General features: G+C 38.4%; 1 protein-coding gene across 1 annotated transcript; it reads left to right on the top strand.

Annotated features, from left to right (window-relative positions):
* Window positions 1-16,164: 16,164 nt before the first annotated feature.
* On the top strand, window positions 16,165-18,947 carry LOC104855661. The gene is made up of 5 exons (XM_010614561.1): window positions 16,165-16,491; window positions 16,831-16,977; window positions 17,093-17,246; window positions 17,545-17,692; window positions 18,803-18,947. The coding sequence occupies exons 1-4, from the start codon at window positions 16,165-16,167 to the stop codon at window positions 17,682-17,684; spliced, it is 768 nt and encodes a 255-aa protein (XP_010612863.1). The 3' UTR covers window positions 17,685-17,692; window positions 18,803-18,947.
* The last annotated feature ends 1,135 nt before the right edge of the window (window positions 18,948-20,082 follow it).

Genomic DNA, 20,082 nt, shown 5'->3' with positions numbered 1-20,082 from the left:
GGAATTCCTCATGGAGAGGGGTAATAAGCATCCCTCCCAAAAGAAATCTGGAGAAAGTGGAGGCAGGGGACAAAGAAGAAAGAATCTCACAATCATCTTTCCACAAATGAGTTTTGAGCTAAAGGACTCCAGCATCAGCTGGAGAAACATCCTTGGGAAACGTGGACTGGACACCTTATCCAGCCAGCACATGGCAGTCATTGACCTTTGCTGAGCCCCTCTGGACCTTCCCAACTGTCCCAGGCCTTGGCCAGATTTAAACACCAGATCCAGCCTGATATGGAATCCACTAACCTGGGGTTTTGCTTCAGTTCCCAATTGCAGCTATCCAGACCTTATGGCACAGGCAAGCTCTGTTCCCCAGGCACAACACCCTAATCCTGGTCATCCAGCAGTAGCTACTGCTGCTTCAGTCAGTCTAACATTTACCTCCACGGCACCTGTTGTTGCTGCCTTTGTGGAAGTTGTTTTGCTTGTTTTATTTTCTCTGGTGCTGGGAATGGAACCCAAGGCTTTATCCATGCTAGGCAATGCTTTACCACTGAGATCCACCTCCAGTTGCGTGCCTTTGTTTTTATTCTCATCTGTGTTGCCATTTCCAAGCATAACTAACTGAGGATGTATCTCGATTCTCCAAAATGTGTGATAAAAGTGACAGATAAATGGCTGCATTCCAACCAGAAGTGGGAGGCATGAAGTATGGAGGAGGAAGAGAGCAAGTGGCAGTACTGAGTGGATTATCGAAGACATTGACCTTGATGCTCAGGAGTAGCCAATGGAGAGGGCAAGAGGATCAAGCAAAATTCGAGCCAGAGGTGCAGACCTAGACATTGTCAGAGAAATGGCACATGGTGCTGAGGAGTACTCACTCTCTTTCACCCTGTGCACTCTGATGCAATTGCTGTCTTAATTAGGGAGGGAGGACACTCAAATGCTTTGATTACTATGAAGACAATAAAAGATCTTCAAAGCAGAGCAAAAACATCCTCAAGCCTGTGCCCAAGAAGCTTTCTGCCAGGGAGGCTATAGTACAAGAAGCAAAGGCTTCAACAAAGGAGGAGCTTGTTATCACCTTGAAGACAAGAAAGAAGAAAAAATGGAGGGGAAGTAAATTCTTTATATCCACAAAGCTTCTCAGGAAATGTATAATTGAGTTGGAGAATCTGCAAACTTCTTTCTACTCTTGTCCAATGCAGTTAGGTAGAAACTTAGCCCCTGCAAAGAAATCCAGATAAAATAAAACACAATATGAATATCATAAAGCAATTCGTGATATTAAGATACAAAATTGGTGTCATTATTAACTTCTGTTTTGAAAAATACAAAATCATCAATGAAATTTATGGGTGTATAGAAAGTAAAATAAATGGAAATCAGTTGCTGAGGAGACTGTTGTTAAAAAAACATCAAAACCTAATAATATTAAGTCTGAAGGAAAATATTCCCCTAAAGGAATTCCTCATTTAGTAGCAAAATGTTTAACAGTACATAGTTTCTCAGAAAAGTGGTCAGAAAAAAAGAACCAATTTTAGAGTACCTGAAAAACAGTGGATCGAGAGGTCGAGAAGATTCAACATGGTATACTAGAAGCTCATAGCAGATCATAGCCACTGTTACACCTGGCATCAAGACCCTGGAAAACAACTACCTAGAGAGAACAAAGAGAAAATGAGCTCTAAGTATTAAGAAAGTGGCAACAGACAAGATAATAGTCACAGAAAAACAGAAGAGAACTGAAAAGAACAAAGGAGTCTGGTTTGCTAACCCTGACTTCCAGGGTCGGGAAGCAATATGACTCTGGAAGCACAATGGGCCAACCTTTTAAAAGAAGGCTGGACACTAAGAAGTACTTCAAACAAAAATGGGAGAGAAATCTATCCGGAGAAATGCGTAATTCTCAGCATAGAAAAAGAACAAGTATGAAAACACAAGGCAGCATGCCCATAATTCATTGCTAACTGTTTACAAAGATATCAAAGTGGATGAAATGCCAAAGAATTCAAAAGAAAGATTTTTTAAATGATTAATGACTTCACAGAGGATATAAACAGCTGAATTAACTAAGAAATACAACAAAAGATATGAAGTAGAGATTCAACGAGATAGAGATTCTGAAGAACCAAAGAACTTAGAAACCAATGCATCATAAGCTAAATCAAGACTTCAGTGGAAAGTCTCATCAATAGAATCAAGCAGAAGACAGAATTTCAGTGTTCGAAGATAATTTTGAAGAATTATTACACCAGACAGTAAAAAAGAAACACAAAACAAGAAATTATGAGGAAAACACCCAAGAATGCTAGGACAAAGCTAAAAGGTGAATCATGAATTTTTCATGTACAGGAGGTGCCAAGATTGAGAATAATAGTGTAAAAATCTATCTGACAAAGTCATAACAGAAAATTTTCTAAATTTTAGGAAATATACAGGCATCCAGGTAGGGAGACATTTAAAATCTAAAACAAGCACAGCCAGAAAAGAAACCTCCCATATTGCATTACAGTTAAAATGTCAGGAGTCCAGATGAAGGCAAGAATATTGAAAGGTGCAAGAGAGAAATGCCAAGTCACATATAGAAGCAAACCCATCAGAATAACCTCAGACTTCTCTGCAGAAACCCCAAAGGCCAAGAGGGAATGAGATGATGCATTTCAAGCCCTGAAAAAAATATCAGCAAAAGTAAATTACTATATCCAGCACAGCAATCATTCAAAATTGAAGAAGAATAAGAGTCTTTCAAGACAACCATAAACTAACGAAATTCCTGCTCAATAAGCCAGCACTACAGAAGATGCCTAAGGGAATCCTACACAAAGAGTAGATAAGCTATTGAAAATTAGCAAAACATCAAATATTAGAAAAACAAACTAGTACATAAATTTCTACAATAAATGTCAATGTAAATGGTTTTAATTTCCCAACTAAAAGACACAGGCTTAAAAACCAAATTAGAAACAATATGCAACTCCTTGCTGCTTTCAAGAAGCACAATTCATTAGCAAAGACATACGTAGACTAAAAGTAAAAGGATATAAAGCAATATTTTATGCAAAAAGAATCTGAATGCAATTAGAAATAGCTATACTGATATTTAACAAAGCAGAATTCAAGACAAAAACAGATAAGAGAAAGAAGGTCACTCCACATTAGTAAAGACAACAATCCACTAAGAAGTTATAACCACTGTAAATATATAGACACCGAACATCCATGTACCCAATTTCATAAAAACAAATAAGACTTCACATAAAGGGACACATAGTTCACAGTACTATAATAGTGGGTGACTTCAGTACTCTACTCTCATGATAGATAGGTCATCTACATCAAAAAGTCAACAAAGAAACATCAGAGCTAAGCTATACTATAGAGCAAATAGATTTAATGTGTATCTACAGAACATTTAATTCAAAAACTACAAAGCACACATTCTTCTCAGCAGCTCATGAAACATTTTCCAGAAACAGATCATATTTTGGCCATAAAGCAAGCCTTACCAAATACAAAACAGTTGAAATAATTTCTCTCATATTATCAGACCATAGTGGAATCAAACTAAAAAACAACAATAAAAGACTGCCTTTGTCATTTTCTCCTCACTGAGATACAATATTGACATCCAGAACTTAAAGGAGGAGAGGTTTATTTTGGCTCATATTTTCAGTCCATAATCAACTGGTTCCAAAGCAGAACTACCATGTTGGAAGGACCTGGACAGAGGAAAGCTGTTCATAGCATGGCAGTAAGAAAGGAGAGAGAGAAAGGAGGGACAGGGAAAAAGATACATCATAACAAGTCACACCCATACTAACTCACCTCTTCTGCCAGATCCAACCTCCTAAAAGCAAATCAGCTATAGCACCCTCATGATCTGATTATCTTCCCAAAGCTCTATCTCCAAATACATGATGCTACTGAAGGACATTCTTGATCTAAAGCATAACAGAGAAATTACGAAAACTCTACAAACACACAGAGATAGAACAATTCACTTTTGAATGATCAGTGCCTCATTGAAGAAATCAGGAAGGAAATTAAAATGTTCTTAGTATCAAATAAAAATAAAAACACAACATACCAGTATCTCTGAGATACAGCAAAGGCAGTTCTAAGAAGGAAGTTTACAACTAATGTTACATACATCCAAAAATCAAAGAAGACTCAAATAAACAATCTAATAAAACATCTCAAAGTCTTGAAAAAAGAACAAACAAAACTCAAACACAATAAAAAATGAATGAAGATCTGAGATGAAATTTATATGATAGACTGAAAAGCAGAGTTGGTTCTTTAAAAGATAAAGAGTGATAAAATATTAGTCCAACTAACCAAAAGAAAGACAAAAGACTCATATCAATACATTAGAGATGAAAAGGGGGATGTTAAAACAGACACTACTGAAATTGAAGGGATTATTAGATACTCTTTTTGAAAACCTAAATTCTAATAACTGGAGAATCTAGAAGAAATGGATGAATTTCTAGACACCTATAACCTACCAAAACTGAACCAAGATGACACAGAAAAACCTGAAGAGAACAGTAACAAACAATGAGATTGAAGCAGTAACAAAAAGTCTGACAACAAAGAAAAGCCTAGGACCAGATAGGTTCACTGCTAAATTTTAGCAGACCTTTACAGAGGAACTAACACCAACATCCCTCAAATTATTCCATGAAGTGGAAAATGAAGGAATGCTTCTAAAATAATTATTTGAGTCCAACATCACCATGACATCAAAACTAGACAAACACACCACAAAAGGAAGACTATAGAACACTGTCCATGATGAGCATAGATACAAAAATCATTAATAAAATGCTCACAAACTGAAATCAGTAACACATTAAAGAGACCATAGATTATGATCAAGTTGGTTTCATTACAGGGATGCAGGGATGGTTCAATGGACACAAATCAATAAATGTAATACACCACATAAATAGTCAAGAATAAAAATCACATGATCATCTCAATTCATACAGAAAAAGTACTGAACAAAATTTAGCATCCCTTCATGATAAAAAGCCATGAAGAAGCTAAATATTGAATGATCATACCTCAATATAATAAAGGCTAAGCACAACAAATCTACAGCCAAGATTAGTCTGAATGAGGAAGAAACAAATTCTTTCCCCTAAAATCAGGAATGAGGAAGGAATGTCTGATCTCACCACTTCTATGCCAATATCGGTATTTGAAATTTTAACTAGAACAATTTGTCAAGAGAAAGAAATAAAAGGGATAAAGACAAGAAAGGAAGAAGTTGAATTATCTTTGTTTGCAAAACTGCTATACTTAAAAAACCCTAAAACTCTATCAGAAGACTTAGATTTGATAAATAAATTCAGCAAAGTATCAGGATATAAAATCAACATTAAAATTCAATAGCTTCTCTATACACTAATGATGGACTAGCCAATCGAGAAATCAAGAAAACAATTCAACTCACAACAGCTTCAAAACAATAAATTATAATGCCAAGTAATCAATCTAGCCAAGGTGAAGAAACTCTACGCTGAAAATTACAGAATACTGAAGAAATTGAAGAAGCCACTAGAACACTGACAGACTCCCATGTTCATGTATTGTCAGGATTAATATTGTTAAGTTGGTTATATTATCAAAAACAATCTAAAGATTAAATGCTGTCTTCATCAAACTGCCAACAACATTCTCCATAGGTCCATAAAAAAATCCTGAAATTCATATGGAACCACAGAAGATTAGAATAGCTAAAACACTTTTAAGCAAAAACTGTAAGGCTAGAGACATCACAATGCTCAATTTGAAATTATACTACAAAACCATAGTAACAAAAACAGAATGGTCCTGACACAAAAATAAATACACAAAACAATGAAACAGAACAGAGGACACAGAAACAAACCCATACAACTACAACCATCTGATGTTGGACAAAGTCGTGAAATAAACATTGGTGTATTAAATAGATTGCCTCTTTAACAAGTGGTGCTAGGGTATCTGGATTATCCATATGTAGAGCAATGAAATTAGATTGCTACATTTCACCCTAAACAAAAATCAATTCAAACCAATCAAAGACCTAGATATAAGGCCTAAAACTTTAAAACTGCTAAAAGAAAACACAAGGGATACACTTGAAGCCCTAAACACAGAATAGAATTGAATAGTATAGGAAATAATAATAGCAATCAACAGATGAGACTACATCCAATTAAAAAGTTTCTGTTCATCAAGAGAAACAAATTTCAGAGTAAAGAGGCAACCTATAGAATGAGAAAAAATTTGCCAGTCATTCTTCTGACAGAGAATTAATATCTAAAATATATAAAGTACTAAAAAACTTAACAATAAAATTAAATACCCTAGTCAATATAAAAGCAAATAAATTGATTATACATTTCTCAAAATAACTATAAATGGCCAATAAGAACATGAAAAATGATCAACATCTCTAGCCATTAGGGAAATGTACATCAAAACTACATTGAGATTCCATCCACTCCCACTTCAGAATGGATAGCAGCAAGAATACAAAATAAAGTGTGCAAATACCAAATAGTTTCTCTGGTATGAGAAACTGAAAGAGTAAATGAGGACCAAAATATATAATAGATATTGTGAAATAGGAGGGAAATATTCAAAGGGGAAGGGGAGCTAGGAAGGGGGTGAGGGAAAGGAAAAAGGAGAAAGAAAAAATGAGAAAAGAAGGAAAAACAGAAACAAAGCTTTAGTAAAAAGGGGGGAATGGCAGAGTTGAAGAGAGTACAGAGGGATGGGAAAATTAAGAACCAAGTTATATCATGCACAGGTACAAATTCTCAATGATGAATGTGATCATAATGCATACCTAAAAAGTACCAATAAACTTAATGAATAAAAAAATACCAAAAAATGGAGATGCCTCAAAGAGCTGTGACTAGAGGTTCCATATGACCCAGCCATCCCTCTGCTGGGTATCTTTCCAAAAGAATTAAAAGAATCATATCACAGAGATATATGTGCACCTATGTTTATAGCGGCACAGTTTGTAATAGCTAAAACTTGGAAACAGCCCACTTGCCCATCAGTTGGAAACTGGATAAAGATGCGGTTTTTTTCTATAAAATGGAATATTACTCAGCCATAAAGAATGAGAAATTAGATTCATTCATAGGAAAATGGATTCATATTGAGGATATACTAAGTGAAATAAATAAGTCATACATGTGTAAATACTGAATAATTTCTCTGGTGTGAATAAACTATAATAGTATATAAGATCCTAATGATATAATAGACAATGTGAAACAGGAAGAAAGGGGCTAAAGGTGTAGGGAAAGTGGGAAGGGTAGGGGAAAGCTAATAAGGGAAAAGAAAAAACTATGAGAAAATGAAAAAGTCGAAATGCAGTGTTTGTAAAGGGGGAGGGGAGGAGGGGTGAAGGGAGGACAGGGATAAGGGGAAAAAATGAGAACCCAGACCTGGCATGTAAAGGTACAGGATCCCAATAATGAATGCAATTGTACTGTATACCTAAATTGTACCAATAAACTCAATGAGGAAAAAAAAAAACAAAAATAGAAAGAAAATTCTCTTTAGCAGAATGCAGGCTACAGTGAGCTGGTTTGTTGTGTCTTTGAATAATAGTTTAAAAGTAACTATATACTGCTTAAAGCTTTATTTTTAAAATGTATCAGTGTCTAAAGAAGCATCTTTAAAGTTGGATTTTCTTAGACAGAGTCTCAAGATGCAATTTAGAGTAGCCTTGAACTTTCTACGTAGCCCAGGCTGGCCTCAAACTCACAGCAATCCTGTCTCAGCTTCCCAAGTGCTGGAATTATAGGTGTGCAACACCATACCTGGCCAATAATTGTTGGAGTTTTTAAAAAGTGCTCTTCTCTTACAATTGCAATGGTTGCCCCTATTCAGCCAGATAAAGAACTCTGCATCCTATTTACTTCCATAGTTTGGTTTTTATGAAGCACTTTTATAATAGCCATAAGACTACAGGTGTAAACAGATACTAACAGTAACCCAAAATAGTTCAGAAAAATCATCCCAAGAAACTAATTTAAGTATCCTTCTAGCCAGCTTACGTGACCTGTGCTTTCATCATGTGTAGTATGTAGAAATGTAATCACTTAACTAATAAATAATGCACTTTTATCCTGACCTCTGTGGCTAAGAGTTCTCAGCAAAAGCCAGGGATTTAGCTCAGTGGTGCCACCACCTGCTTGCAAGCACAAGGTCCCAAGTTCTATCCCCAGCACCAAAAAAAAAAAAAAAAAAAAAAAAAAAAAAATTTCAAGACTACAGTCAATGATGATTGGAGATACAATAATAATTGGAGACACAATAATACTTGGACTGTGAGTAACTTGTTCTGTGAGAGTTCTGCAAGGTGAGCAAACATTTCAAATAACTTTTTTTAGGTTTTTGTTGTTGTTGTTTTGTACTGGGGTCAAACTTGGGTCCTTGAGATTGTGAGGCAGGCAGTGGAACCACTGAGCTAAATGCCCGGCATATACGAGTGGTGTCTTGAAATACAAGCAATGCATGACACCAAACATCATATGATCACAACTGAGCCAATGGTTCTCAGATCTCTCTCTCTCTCTCTCTCTCTCTCTCTCTCTCTCTCTCTCTCTTTCTCTCTCCTCCCCCACCCGTCTCTCCCTTACTCCCTCTCTCTTTCTGCAGGATTGTGAGTGGTCATTACCCAACAGCAAAAGATTATAGAGGAGATCTTGTTTGTAAAGGAGGAGAAAAAGGCAGAGGAATATGCCCCGGCCAGCAGGGCTCGTAATTAGCAGAGCTTGAGAAGGGGAGATATCTGGAAATGGGACAAAAGAGGCGCAGAAAGAAGGAGACCAAGCAGAGGCTTGTCAAGGTCTTGTTTATTTGCAGGCACAAGCAGTATATAAAGGCAAAAACCACAAAATTGTAAGAGGAAGTAGCTAATCACAAGATGATAAAGGAGAAACATATTATACAGTAACAGTCATGATGAGATACAGTTGTTATGTAACAGATTAGGTCATTTGTTGAGCAAGGCCATTAGTACAGGCGACGGCACGTCTGTGCCAGTGAGGTGACTCAGAGATTAACATGGAGGCCGTTAGGTTAGGCTCAAAAACAACTCTGAGAGTATATATATTTGGTTTCCTACAGGAATACCTCACATCAAACGATATAAGGGAGTTGTGTAAAATGTGGGAAACAGTACCAACTTTTGTAGAAAAGCACTACTTGAATGAGGCTGCAGCAGTGTGAGCTGTAATGGTAATGCAATGTCTCATTTCTGTAAAATCCTCAAAAGGAGGATAGGTTCCTTGTTAAAGTTGCATGAAAAGACAAAGATTCCACTGAACTGATAGAAAACAGTGATTCCATTAGAGATAGTGCAATTTGTCCTACACGATAACTTTCCTCTCTAGTCTCCCTTCACACCAGCCATGAAGGTTTTTAAAGGTAAGTGCTGGGAAATTTGTTTATTTTTCTTTCTTTTTTTTTTTTTGCTATTCCATAAAGATTTTTTTTTAATTTCAATGCTCCAAGTTTTAGATAACCTTGAATGAATTCTCCATCCACTCCCACTGTGTCCTCCACCCTCTTTCATCAGAGGAAAAACTCAAAAGCGGTATCAGAGCTTAACTTCCTGTGTCCACTCAAACTCCTGGAAAACAGGTGGCTGTTGGGGTTAGAGTTTTAAGTGTTTTTATTTTACAGCCACAGGACACTTCCAACAGACAGCTCTAGTGGCAGTCTCATACTCAAGACTGACTTGGCTGGGCGTGGTGCGTACGCCTGTAACCCCAGCACTCAGGTGGCTGAGGCAGGAGGATCACTGTGAGTTTGAGACCAGCCTGGGCTACATAGTGAGTTCCAGGTCAGTCTCAACTACATAGTGAGACCCTGTCTCAAAATACAAAAAAACAACAAGAAGAATCAAGACTATGACTCAGAAATTCTGGTGATCGGCCAGCAAGGCAGGCTCTGGAAGGCTCAGGCAGTCATCAACCTGGGGAGCACACACAGCATCTCGAACAGCAGGTTGGCCGCCAGGAGGGATGTGTTTCCAGAAACGTCATACTGCGGGGAAACTTCCACAAGGTCTCCTCCCACCACATTCAGGCCTTGACAGCCCTGGATGATCTCCAGAGCGTGACTTGGGGTGAGACCAGCAATCTCAGGGGTCCCTGTCCCCGGGGCATAGGCGGGGTCCAAGGCATCAATGTCGAAGCTGATGTACAGGGGCTTGCCTCCCATGTGCTGCAGCACCTCTGCCATCAGCGGCACCAGTGACTTGAATCCTATTTTTCTTTATACTTTGTATTTTATTATTTTTCTATTATATTAAAAAATTGTAATCATTTCATATGAATATTTTGATTTGTGGAATGAATCATCTGAGTTTCCATTATTTCTTATGGGGAAATTCACTTTAATATACAAGTGCTTTGAATTACAAGCACGTTTCCAGAACAAATTTTGCTTGCAAGCTTTTATGCATTTATGTTGAGTATTAAAATAATTTAGCTACAATTAGGTAGTTTATAACTTGAATGTTAACAAAGTCTTGCCTTCATCTTACACTTTATCATGAAGTACATTTAAGCTACTAACAAGCCATTTTTGTGCCACCCTACCTACTAGGAATGTTATCTTCACATGTTTTATTAAGCCTATATTGGACTATATTGTTCAAGAGACCTACAATATCAACGGGAAAAAAAAAGATACTGTAAAGCAGTACTTTTCAAACTGTGACTTCTAATGTGATAAACTAGGATTGCCACAAGGCCACATATACAACTGAGCGCAAGACTGGATGTTGGCTTAAGACAACAGTGGAATACACTAGCCTCCACCTAGGGTAAGATCAACTACAACTGACTGAACATATTACAGGTGAGTTGCCCAGGATAGCAAGGACTGGATCTCACTGGATGCTGAATCACATATTTCTCTGAGCAAAGACTAAGTGGTGGTAGTGGAGAAAAGCGTAAGGCTCAGGGGCCGGGGATTTAGCTCAGTGGTTCCACCACCTGCCTTGCAAGCATAAGGTCCCAAGTTCAATCCCTGGTACAAAAAACAAAGAAAAGTGTAAGGCTCAAAGCAAGTTACAGAAAAATACAGATACTATGGTGCTATTTATATAAAATTTTAAAATGTGCAAAAATAGTATTTATCCAGCATATAAACATATTTAACAAATTCTGAGTTATTCCAGCAAATGCAGGAAACATAAAAGTGTGCATGGGAATAAAACACCAACTTTAGGAAATTTATGCCTACATCAGGAAAGAGCGTACAGAGTTTCAATTCAATTTCTAATGTTCTGTGTTAAGCTATGGAGTGATTAAATGGGTATTGAAGAGGTTCATATTCATATCAGTGTTGCTACAGTTACATATATAAATAGGCCTGATATCTAAATTCTTTTTTTTTTTTTTTTTTTGGTGCCGGGGATAAAACTCAAGACCTTGGGCTTGCAAGGCTGGTACTGATGCCACTGAGTAAACTCCCTAGCCCTCTAAATTCTTGATGACAGAATAAGTGAAAGGTAAGTATCTTTTTTTTTTCTATGTTTGGTTAAGGTTATCCAATGTCAGCTGACTGGCATTAATAACTTTATCCATGTGTTACGATAGCATAATTTATAATCTTACATTATCACCCCCCTACATCATGAGTCTCTTGTTGGATGACATCTGAAAGGATCTTTTTCATTTTCCTGTGTTAAAGTACCAAGTACCTCTAAATACAAGTTGGCCTGAGGCAAGACTGTGAAAACAGGACAAAACATGCATCCTAAGTTCCTTTAACTATTCCCAGCACCTTCCTCTTCATTATCAGAGGATGAATGAAGTCAGGAGGACTTCTGCCTCCCTCTACAATGCCATCATTATCATCAAGTATTTAATAATCAATATTATCCACTATCACTCCCCATACAGACCTGTCTTCCCTGGGAATAACCCATGTTCCAGATCTTTTCTTTATTCCTCTACTCCTGGCCTCCTTTCAAAATTTCTATCCCACTTCCTTAAGATCATGCCTTAGAGTGATATTTGGTTAATGGCTCTAACTTTGTGACAATATGTTAACTTGCTATGCACTTGCCCCTGAAAGTTCCAGTGAAATTATGCTAAGATAGAGAATTTCAGATCCTGTGGGCAAAATTGGTGAAGAAAATATTAGAAGACAAACTCACCCACATGATAAAATAGCAACCTGGGGCTTATATGTGAACTCTCTGACCTCCACAAGTTTGTTCAGTGTGAGTTAACCACAAAGCGAACACACCATAACACTGCCACAAACCTCTGCAATTTCATACACACTGACTCCATTCTAAATGTTGTCAAATTAAGGCATTATTTTCCTGAGAAGTTAACCTCTCGATTTAAAGATAATTATGCCTTCTGCCAATCTGCAATGTAATAGTGTCTAAAGAAATTAACAACACTTTACAGATACTCAAAACTTAGCTTTCATCTCCCAAAACCATTAGAGGCTCAATCACATCATAATATGATTCTACAATTTAACATTTGGTTTTGCATCTTGTACAATTAATCTATGTAGAGAAAGCAAATTACTCTCAGTCATCTAATAAAGGAGTAAAATGAGGAGAGACATATAACTGGTAAGGAAGTAGTAGATACTCATTTTAGCCAGGGCAGGCAAATGTTTAGTATTTTGTGAGCCCATTTTTTCCCTACTAAACTGAAATTATAAAGTAGTTGTTTTGTCTTCTTTCTTTTTTTCTCAGCACCAAGAATCAAAATCAGGACCTTGCACTTGCCAGGCAGACATGGTGCCACTATGCTACATCCCCAGCCCTGTTTTGACTTCTTTTATCATAGTCACAGAGTGATATGCTGTGGTGTTGAAATTGTTCATGTCCAATAGAAGAATAAGACAGACTAGCAAAGATGGCCTAGAAGGCCAGATCTGAACATTAAGAGCTGCTTATCTCTTCCATTCTCAATATGTAGTCCTTTCTCCCAGGTAGATTGTGAGACCCATTGCCATAGATGGCAGCACCTATTTGACTGTCCATAGCAAGGTCCTGAATCAGGCATTGCACATAAGTTTTAGTAAATATTTGCTAATTTATTGGAGTCAAGAGGGCAGGCTGACAGTTTCAGAGGCACTGAATTCATGTCCATTTTCCTAATTGGTTCATTAAGTTCCTGCTGTCAAAGCTGCCCTCTAAAGTTTATTGTAAAAGAAGCACATTTGTTTCAACTTCAGATTGAAGGTCAAGAGATAGCTCTAGTCCTGGCTTTTATATTAAGCAGAAGGATTTAACAAGCCAGTGAAAAATTTCTAGGCTCTCATTTCCTCGCTTGAAAATGGACTTGGACTCAAGTCTATTCCAGCTCTGAAATTTGGGGAGAATGAGTTTTCTCTTGCATATCTTCTACCTTTACTGAAAGTGCAGAAATTTACATAGCTATACATAAATATAAAGAATTACTCAACAAATGATACTGTATGTGAACTGCTTAAAATAAAAATCAACTAAAATTTTATCTCACATTATGGATTAAAGGGTTAAGTAAAAGTTTCTCAACATGGACAAGAAAAAATAGGGAGTTAAATTTACAACCAGGAATTCAGCTCATTTGGTGCCATGCCTGCCTGGCAAGTGCAAGATCCCAAGTTTGATCTCCAGTACAAAAAATAAATAAATAATTTTAAAAATGAAAAAAAAGCAAACAAACAAAATCTGAGCATGGTAGCATATGCCTGTAATCCCAGCACCTGAAAGGCTGAGAGAGGATCACCAGTAGTTCGAGGCCAGCCCCTGAACTACATTAGTGAGAACTTGTCTTAAAAGCGGGGAGGGGTGTGGTAGGTGTAGAGATATTCCAAAGGCCTCCAGAAAGAAAATATAAAACAAAATTTATCAAATTTCTCTGGGTGAAAAAAGATTTTCAAATTTATAATAAAGTTAAAACCGCAGAAAAGAAAATATTGGTAGGTTTTTTAATTTTTTTTTTTTCCGTACCAAGAGTTGAACTCAAGACCTTGCGCTTGTAAGACAGGTGTGGCGCTTGTGAGACAGGTGTGGCGCCACTGAGCTAAATCTCCAGCCCTGGTAGGTTTTTTGGGGGATGGGAGGTTGGTATAGGGGACTGAACTCAGGACCTTGCGTTTATGAGGCAGGCGGAGGAGCCACTGAGCTTAATCCTCAGCCCTCTTGGTAGTTTTTTCAAAGAACAAAAATGAAAAAACCGCATACTTACAAACATTAATCAACTTAGAATAGAAAAGAAAATATTTTCAAGAAGTGGTTAATATTCTAAATATAATCATATCTCGTCCCATCTACCTATCTTACTGATCTGACTAAAGGCAGAATATAAACTGTCAGAAAGTTTAGTGTGGCTGGGAACAACTCTCTCATCCAGAACCAAATTAGAGAATTCTCTGAAGCCCAGAGAAACTATTTGATAACTTCTCTCTAATAATTCAAGGACTAAGAAAAATTATTATTCATCTAATAATATATCCATATAGCATTTCACAATATACAAGAATTTTCATTCCATTATTTCATTTATTCTCAGAGCAACATTTTTTTTCATTGAGTTTATTGATACTTTTTAGGTAGGTAATCATTTTTGTAGCTTTAAAGACGATAAAACTCAGGCCTATAAATAAAAAATCCCCCCATATCACAGCCATATATTAATGCCAACTCTAGGCCTCAGATTGGGACTCTGCCTCAGTTTTGCAGTCTTTACTGTATGGATTTTGGATATGAGATTTTTCTACATTGCTTCCAGATTTAAAACAATAATTTATGATAATACCATGTTCTGATCCTAAGATGGGATGAGGAGAAAAATAAAATTACTGAAATGTCATTGAATTGCTGAAAGGAAAAATGTCTTTGCTCACCTTGAAGGGATTTAAATAAATCTTTTAAAATGTAATATATCAAATATATTACAAAGTTTTTTAAAACAAATTTTAATGTTACAAAACATATTTTACAAAATAAGTATAAAACCAAAGTTGATTTCTCCACAACTTTCAGAATTATACTTGAATTAATAATTCAATAGGTCTTGAAATCCACACAATGCCTTATTCCTTTGATTCAGAAACATCCCAAGAAGCCTGACTTTTTGATGTCTCATTCTTAAATGAAATGGTTCCTTTTTTAAAAAGTATGTCTCTTTTTCATTTTTTGGAGGCATAAAGTGAATTTCGTAGACTTCATTAAACACCTTTCAGTGCCAGTCACCAGCTACTCAACACTCACTTCTGAACACATTCATTTCATTTTGCTCATTCTTTATAAGTAACTCTAACCACATTAAATCATCCAAATTTCTCTGACTCTCTTCTTTCGAAGTTTTTACTACTGTTGAATTCTGAGCTATACAATATTTTTTATGATTATCCCTATTTGTATGAGACCACAGAAGGCAGAAATTGAGGAGCTACTTGCTATATACATGCCCCAGGGTTGCTTCCACATCACTATACTATTGTCAATAATTGTAAAATTAGGGGCCGGGGATTTAGCTCAGTGGTTCGGTGGCCTGCCTCACAAGGGCAAGGACCCGAGTTCAACCTCCGGTACCAAAAAAAAAAAAATGTAAAATTAAAATGGCTGAACTGATGTGGACCTAATCGACGGCAATGGTTGCTCCCGCCAAAAGGAAAAAAAAAAAAAAGCCTGCCTCACAAGGGCAAGGACCCGAGTTCAACCTCCGGTACCAAAAAAAAAAAAATGTAAAATTAAAATGGCTGAACTGATGTGGACCTAATCGACGGCAATGGTTGCTCCCGCCAAAAGGAGAAAAAAAAAAAAAGTAGGTGGCTCTGAGTAATTCTAGAACCTAAGAACCCTAGTCATTCTTTGGATAGAGGAAATGTCAATCTTTATATTGCAGCAAATGAGTTCAGAGACTGCTATGACCCTCATGACTCCTCAGTCTGCCCCCTAGCTAGTGGCAACTCTACCACCTAGCGGAGGTTTTCAGAAAGTTCTTCAGCAGTTGGTGTTCGGCCTGCTCTCCAGCCATTCCCATCTTAGGACCTCTCCAGTCACCAAGGTAAGACACTTGTAGCTTCAGTAGTGGGCTCTGCCTCTGACAACCCCCTCCCCTCCATTTCTTGGACCCGCTGACAATGGCCTTCCATTAAAAGGTCGGCAGTACCACGCCCATGGCCTCCCGCCAACTATCACCAGTGCGCCCCCGCGGCCGCAGCCGAGGCCGTGGCCGTACTCCCAGTCAAGATTGCGATCACACTCGAGGTCGCGGTCGAGGAAGAGGTCGGGGTCGAGGTCGCGGTCGCGGTAGCGGAGGTGGCAGTCCTGGTGTTCCCTATGGCGGTGTTCTCGGTCATGGTCGTGGTCGTGGTCGCCCCTGCGGCCACCATCTTCATGCTTATGGGCACAGCAACTGGCATGCAAGTCTCTATGAGGATCCACCTAGTATCACATATGTCATACAGGATGACTACTCCATCCAACTGGCCAACGACACCTCGGTGAGCCTGGCGGTAGAGTGGGCTGTGGGTGAATGGGTGGGGCTAAATTCTCTCAAGGATGGGGGTGGCACAACCCTGACATCTTGGAGCCCGGGGCGGCAGTGGAGGTTGTACACAGGGCCTGAGGTGGAGGCAGAGGATGACAGGCCCTATCCCCTGAGAGTGGGACCCCGAGAAGGAAGAGTACACCAAAGAGGATTCAAACCTCCTCGAGCCAAAGGAGGAAGGAGGAGCAGGAGGTTGGGAACCTGACGGGCAAACCAGCTCGTGGACGGCCGGCAGTTTCCCCTCATAAACTTCCCATTAGCGTTCTTGGATCTGGTCAACTTGTTCCTGCAGAGCGAGGAGTACGATGACCACCTCCAGACCCACCCCTACTGGCACCATGAGATGCTTCGATCCTACCCTTCCCTCACTGCCCCCAACGTGGACCCCCGCCCCGGCCCCAGTGAACAGCCGGTGCTCCACACGCCCCTGTGGTCCACGGTAAGAGTGCCACACCAGGAGGAGGGCGAGGATGAGGGCAAGGGCATGGGCAGAGGCATGGGCTTGGGCTAAGCATGACCCTGAGAGCCTGAGCCTGAGCCTGAGTTGGCCTCAGGTGGCTGCCTCTGCCGTGGAGTTCCACCAGCCAACAGGCGACAACGCAGCAGCATGGAGTTCTGTGGAGGCATCAGGGGACCAGGCAGAGATAGCAACTGAAGCAGCAGAACAGCAAGAAGAGGAGTTCAGAATTCAGATCACAGATGCCAGAAGTGAGTAACCAGCGGGTGGCTTTAGGGGGAGGGGACAGCAGCTGGGAGGGAGGACCTGCTTTGGGAGGCTGGTGTGAGGAAGCCTGAGATGGGCGGTGGCCTGAGTTTAGCCAGAGCTGTTGGCCCTGGGTGGGGAAGCAGTGGGTCGGGCCCCCCTCCAATTTAAGGCTTTTCTTTTCTTAGTTGCTTCAGTCCAACTGCTCCTTCTGAGGGGAGAGTAGGATGTCATTACTGGTTATTAATTGGACTATGTTTTCCATGTGTGACTGATTTAAAATTCTGTAATTTTTCACTAAAGCAATAAGTCAACATCAGTTTGACAACTGGAGTGAAAATTTTGAATATGAGGAAGAAAAAGAAGCAGAAGAAAAAATTCAAAACACTAAACAAAGAGTTGAACCTGAAAAGGACCTGGACCCAGCAGATGGCAGCTCTTGAAAAGCCAGGTATAAGACCTAGTACCTGAAACCAATATGTGTTTAGAAAACTGCTACCAGAAGCAGCAGCTACAGTGCCTTGGCCAGGTGCTAATTGGGCCTTCTTTATTTGGCCACAGAAACATAGTCTGCTATACTAACTAGGCATCAATTTTAGAATGTGACTAATGACAAATCACAAAAGCTTAGGAATTTCAAGTAGGACCACAGTTAATACTTAATACCTAAATATTTTTTCAGTTTTAGACTTTTGTATTTTAGGTCAGTCAAAAAAAAAAGAAAGTCATAGTGTGGTCATTTATCACTGAACTGGTAAACTTTTAAGGTATATCTTGTCTTTGAGTAGATTTAAATGATCAACATTTTTCTTTTTTTTTTTCTTTTTATTTTTTTATTTTTTTTATTTTTTGAAACAGAGTCTCACTTTGTATTTCAGACTGGCTCTGCACTCATTATATATCCCAGGCTGGCCTTGAACTCGTGGCAATCCTCCTGCCTCAGCCTCCTGAGTGCTGGAATTATAGGCATGTGCCACCATGCCCAGCCCTTTTTTTTTTCCTCTTTTTGCATTTTCACAATTATGTATTTCATAATGGCCTCTTTTTAATGTGGTAGATATGAAAACCAAGCATATGGAAGGGGAAGAGAATATTATCTGTGTAACCAGCACAAGTCTTAACGTTAGATAATTTAATTTATTTATTATTCATTCATTTATTTATTTATTTAGGTGCCAGGGATCGAACTCAGGACCTTGCACTTGCACAGCAGGCAGCAGAACCACTGAGCTTAATTTAAATGCTAGGATGGCCTTTCCAATAAAGCAACAAAGACAACAACAACAACAACAACAACAACACACACGCACACACAAATCCAATCATTTCTACTGTCAGACAAGAGAGAGACAAGGTTGGTGTGATCAGATAATTGAAGCCATCAGTTGTACAATCACCCTGATATTTAATGATGCAAGAAGAAAACACGTTCTCTTACTTGTTGAGATATAGCACACAAATGCAGAAGATACATATATGGGGTTGAATACTTTCTTACTTTTAGGAAGTAATTTGTAGTGATTAATGCTGTATAATTGTTCATTTTTCTCTCATTCTGCAGTTAAGAACAATAAAAAGAAGATGAAAAAGAAGAATCTGTTGTTCACTCTTTTTACTTTTCAGAAGCCAATGGGAAACTTTAACACTGATACTATTTCAAAGTGCATTGCCCAAAAAGTTAGCTAAATAATATTCCAAAGTTCATTACCCCAAAAGAGATATCCAATAACAACTTCTTTTCTCCTATGTATTATAAATATATTTAACAATGTTTAATAAAGGTTAAAAAAGTTTAAGTGCATAAACAGTTACGTGTTGATTTTTATTTAGCTAAATAATCTTGACTCAGATCTCTCTTTTACCTCTTTGTTTTGGCCACCCTACAATCATTGAAAGCTAAATATGTTGAAATTATTATATTTAACACAAAATAAATGGCATGTTTAAAAGCAGTTTTTGTAAAGACAGAATTGGGGGCTGGGCTTTAGAGCTATGTCTACAGCTATGTTAGTCACTAGCCAAATGTGACTGGTGAACACTTGGATTTTGGCTAATCTGATTTGAGGTGTGCTATGTAAAAAATGATGTAGCATATCTTATTAATAATTTTTCTACTAATTATATGTTGATGTAATACACTGAGTTAAAATAACAGTATTAAAATTTTGCCAATTTTTTATTGTTTAATGGGGTTACTACCATACAGACAATTCCATGTATGTATTGCACTAGATGTCTATTGGACAGTTCTGCTCTAATGAAGCTTTGAAGGAAATTTAATGGATGGTCCAGGTTGCCTGGTGGCTACATGATGCTGTTGAGCTTAGACCTACACTTTGACTTAGAGCTATGGTTCTCAAAGTTTAGCTCCCAAAATAGCATCATCACATTACCTGGGAATCCTTAGGCTCTACCCAGCACCTACCAAATCAGCAACTCAGGTGGAGACAGAAGTCTGTTTTTTTTTTTTGGGGGGGGGGTCCCAGTACTGGGAATTGAACTCAGGACCTTGCACTTGCCAGGCAGACACAGCACCACTGAGCTAAATCCCTGGCCCCTAGCAGTCTATGTTTTAACCAGCCCTCCAGGGGATTCTGATGCCCACTGAAGATTGTGAACTGCTGGTTTAGAGAAATAGGAGAAGCATCTGAGACTTATCTGAAGTAGGACTAACCTTAATTCACTGGCCTGAAACTGTTGTAGACAAATTGAGCTGGATGACTAGGGTTGGGCTGAGGAAGAGACACAGGGACAAAGATTGGGTGTTGGAAAAAGAAGAATTCATGAAGTAAAAACCTGGTTGAAAAGGATATAAATATGGTACCATAGGTATGAACGTCC

Source organism: Fukomys damarensis, unplaced genomic scaffold, assembly GCF_012274545.1.
Source record: "Fukomys damarensis isolate Sample0158 unplaced genomic scaffold, DMR_v1.0_HiC HiC_scaffold_39, whole genome shotgun sequence".
NCBI classification, from domain to species: Eukaryota; Metazoa; Chordata; class Mammalia; order Rodentia; family Bathyergidae; genus Fukomys; species Fukomys damarensis.
The sequence above is the reverse complement of the archived record's forward strand: the minus strand, read 5'-3'. Positions and strand labels throughout refer to the sequence as shown.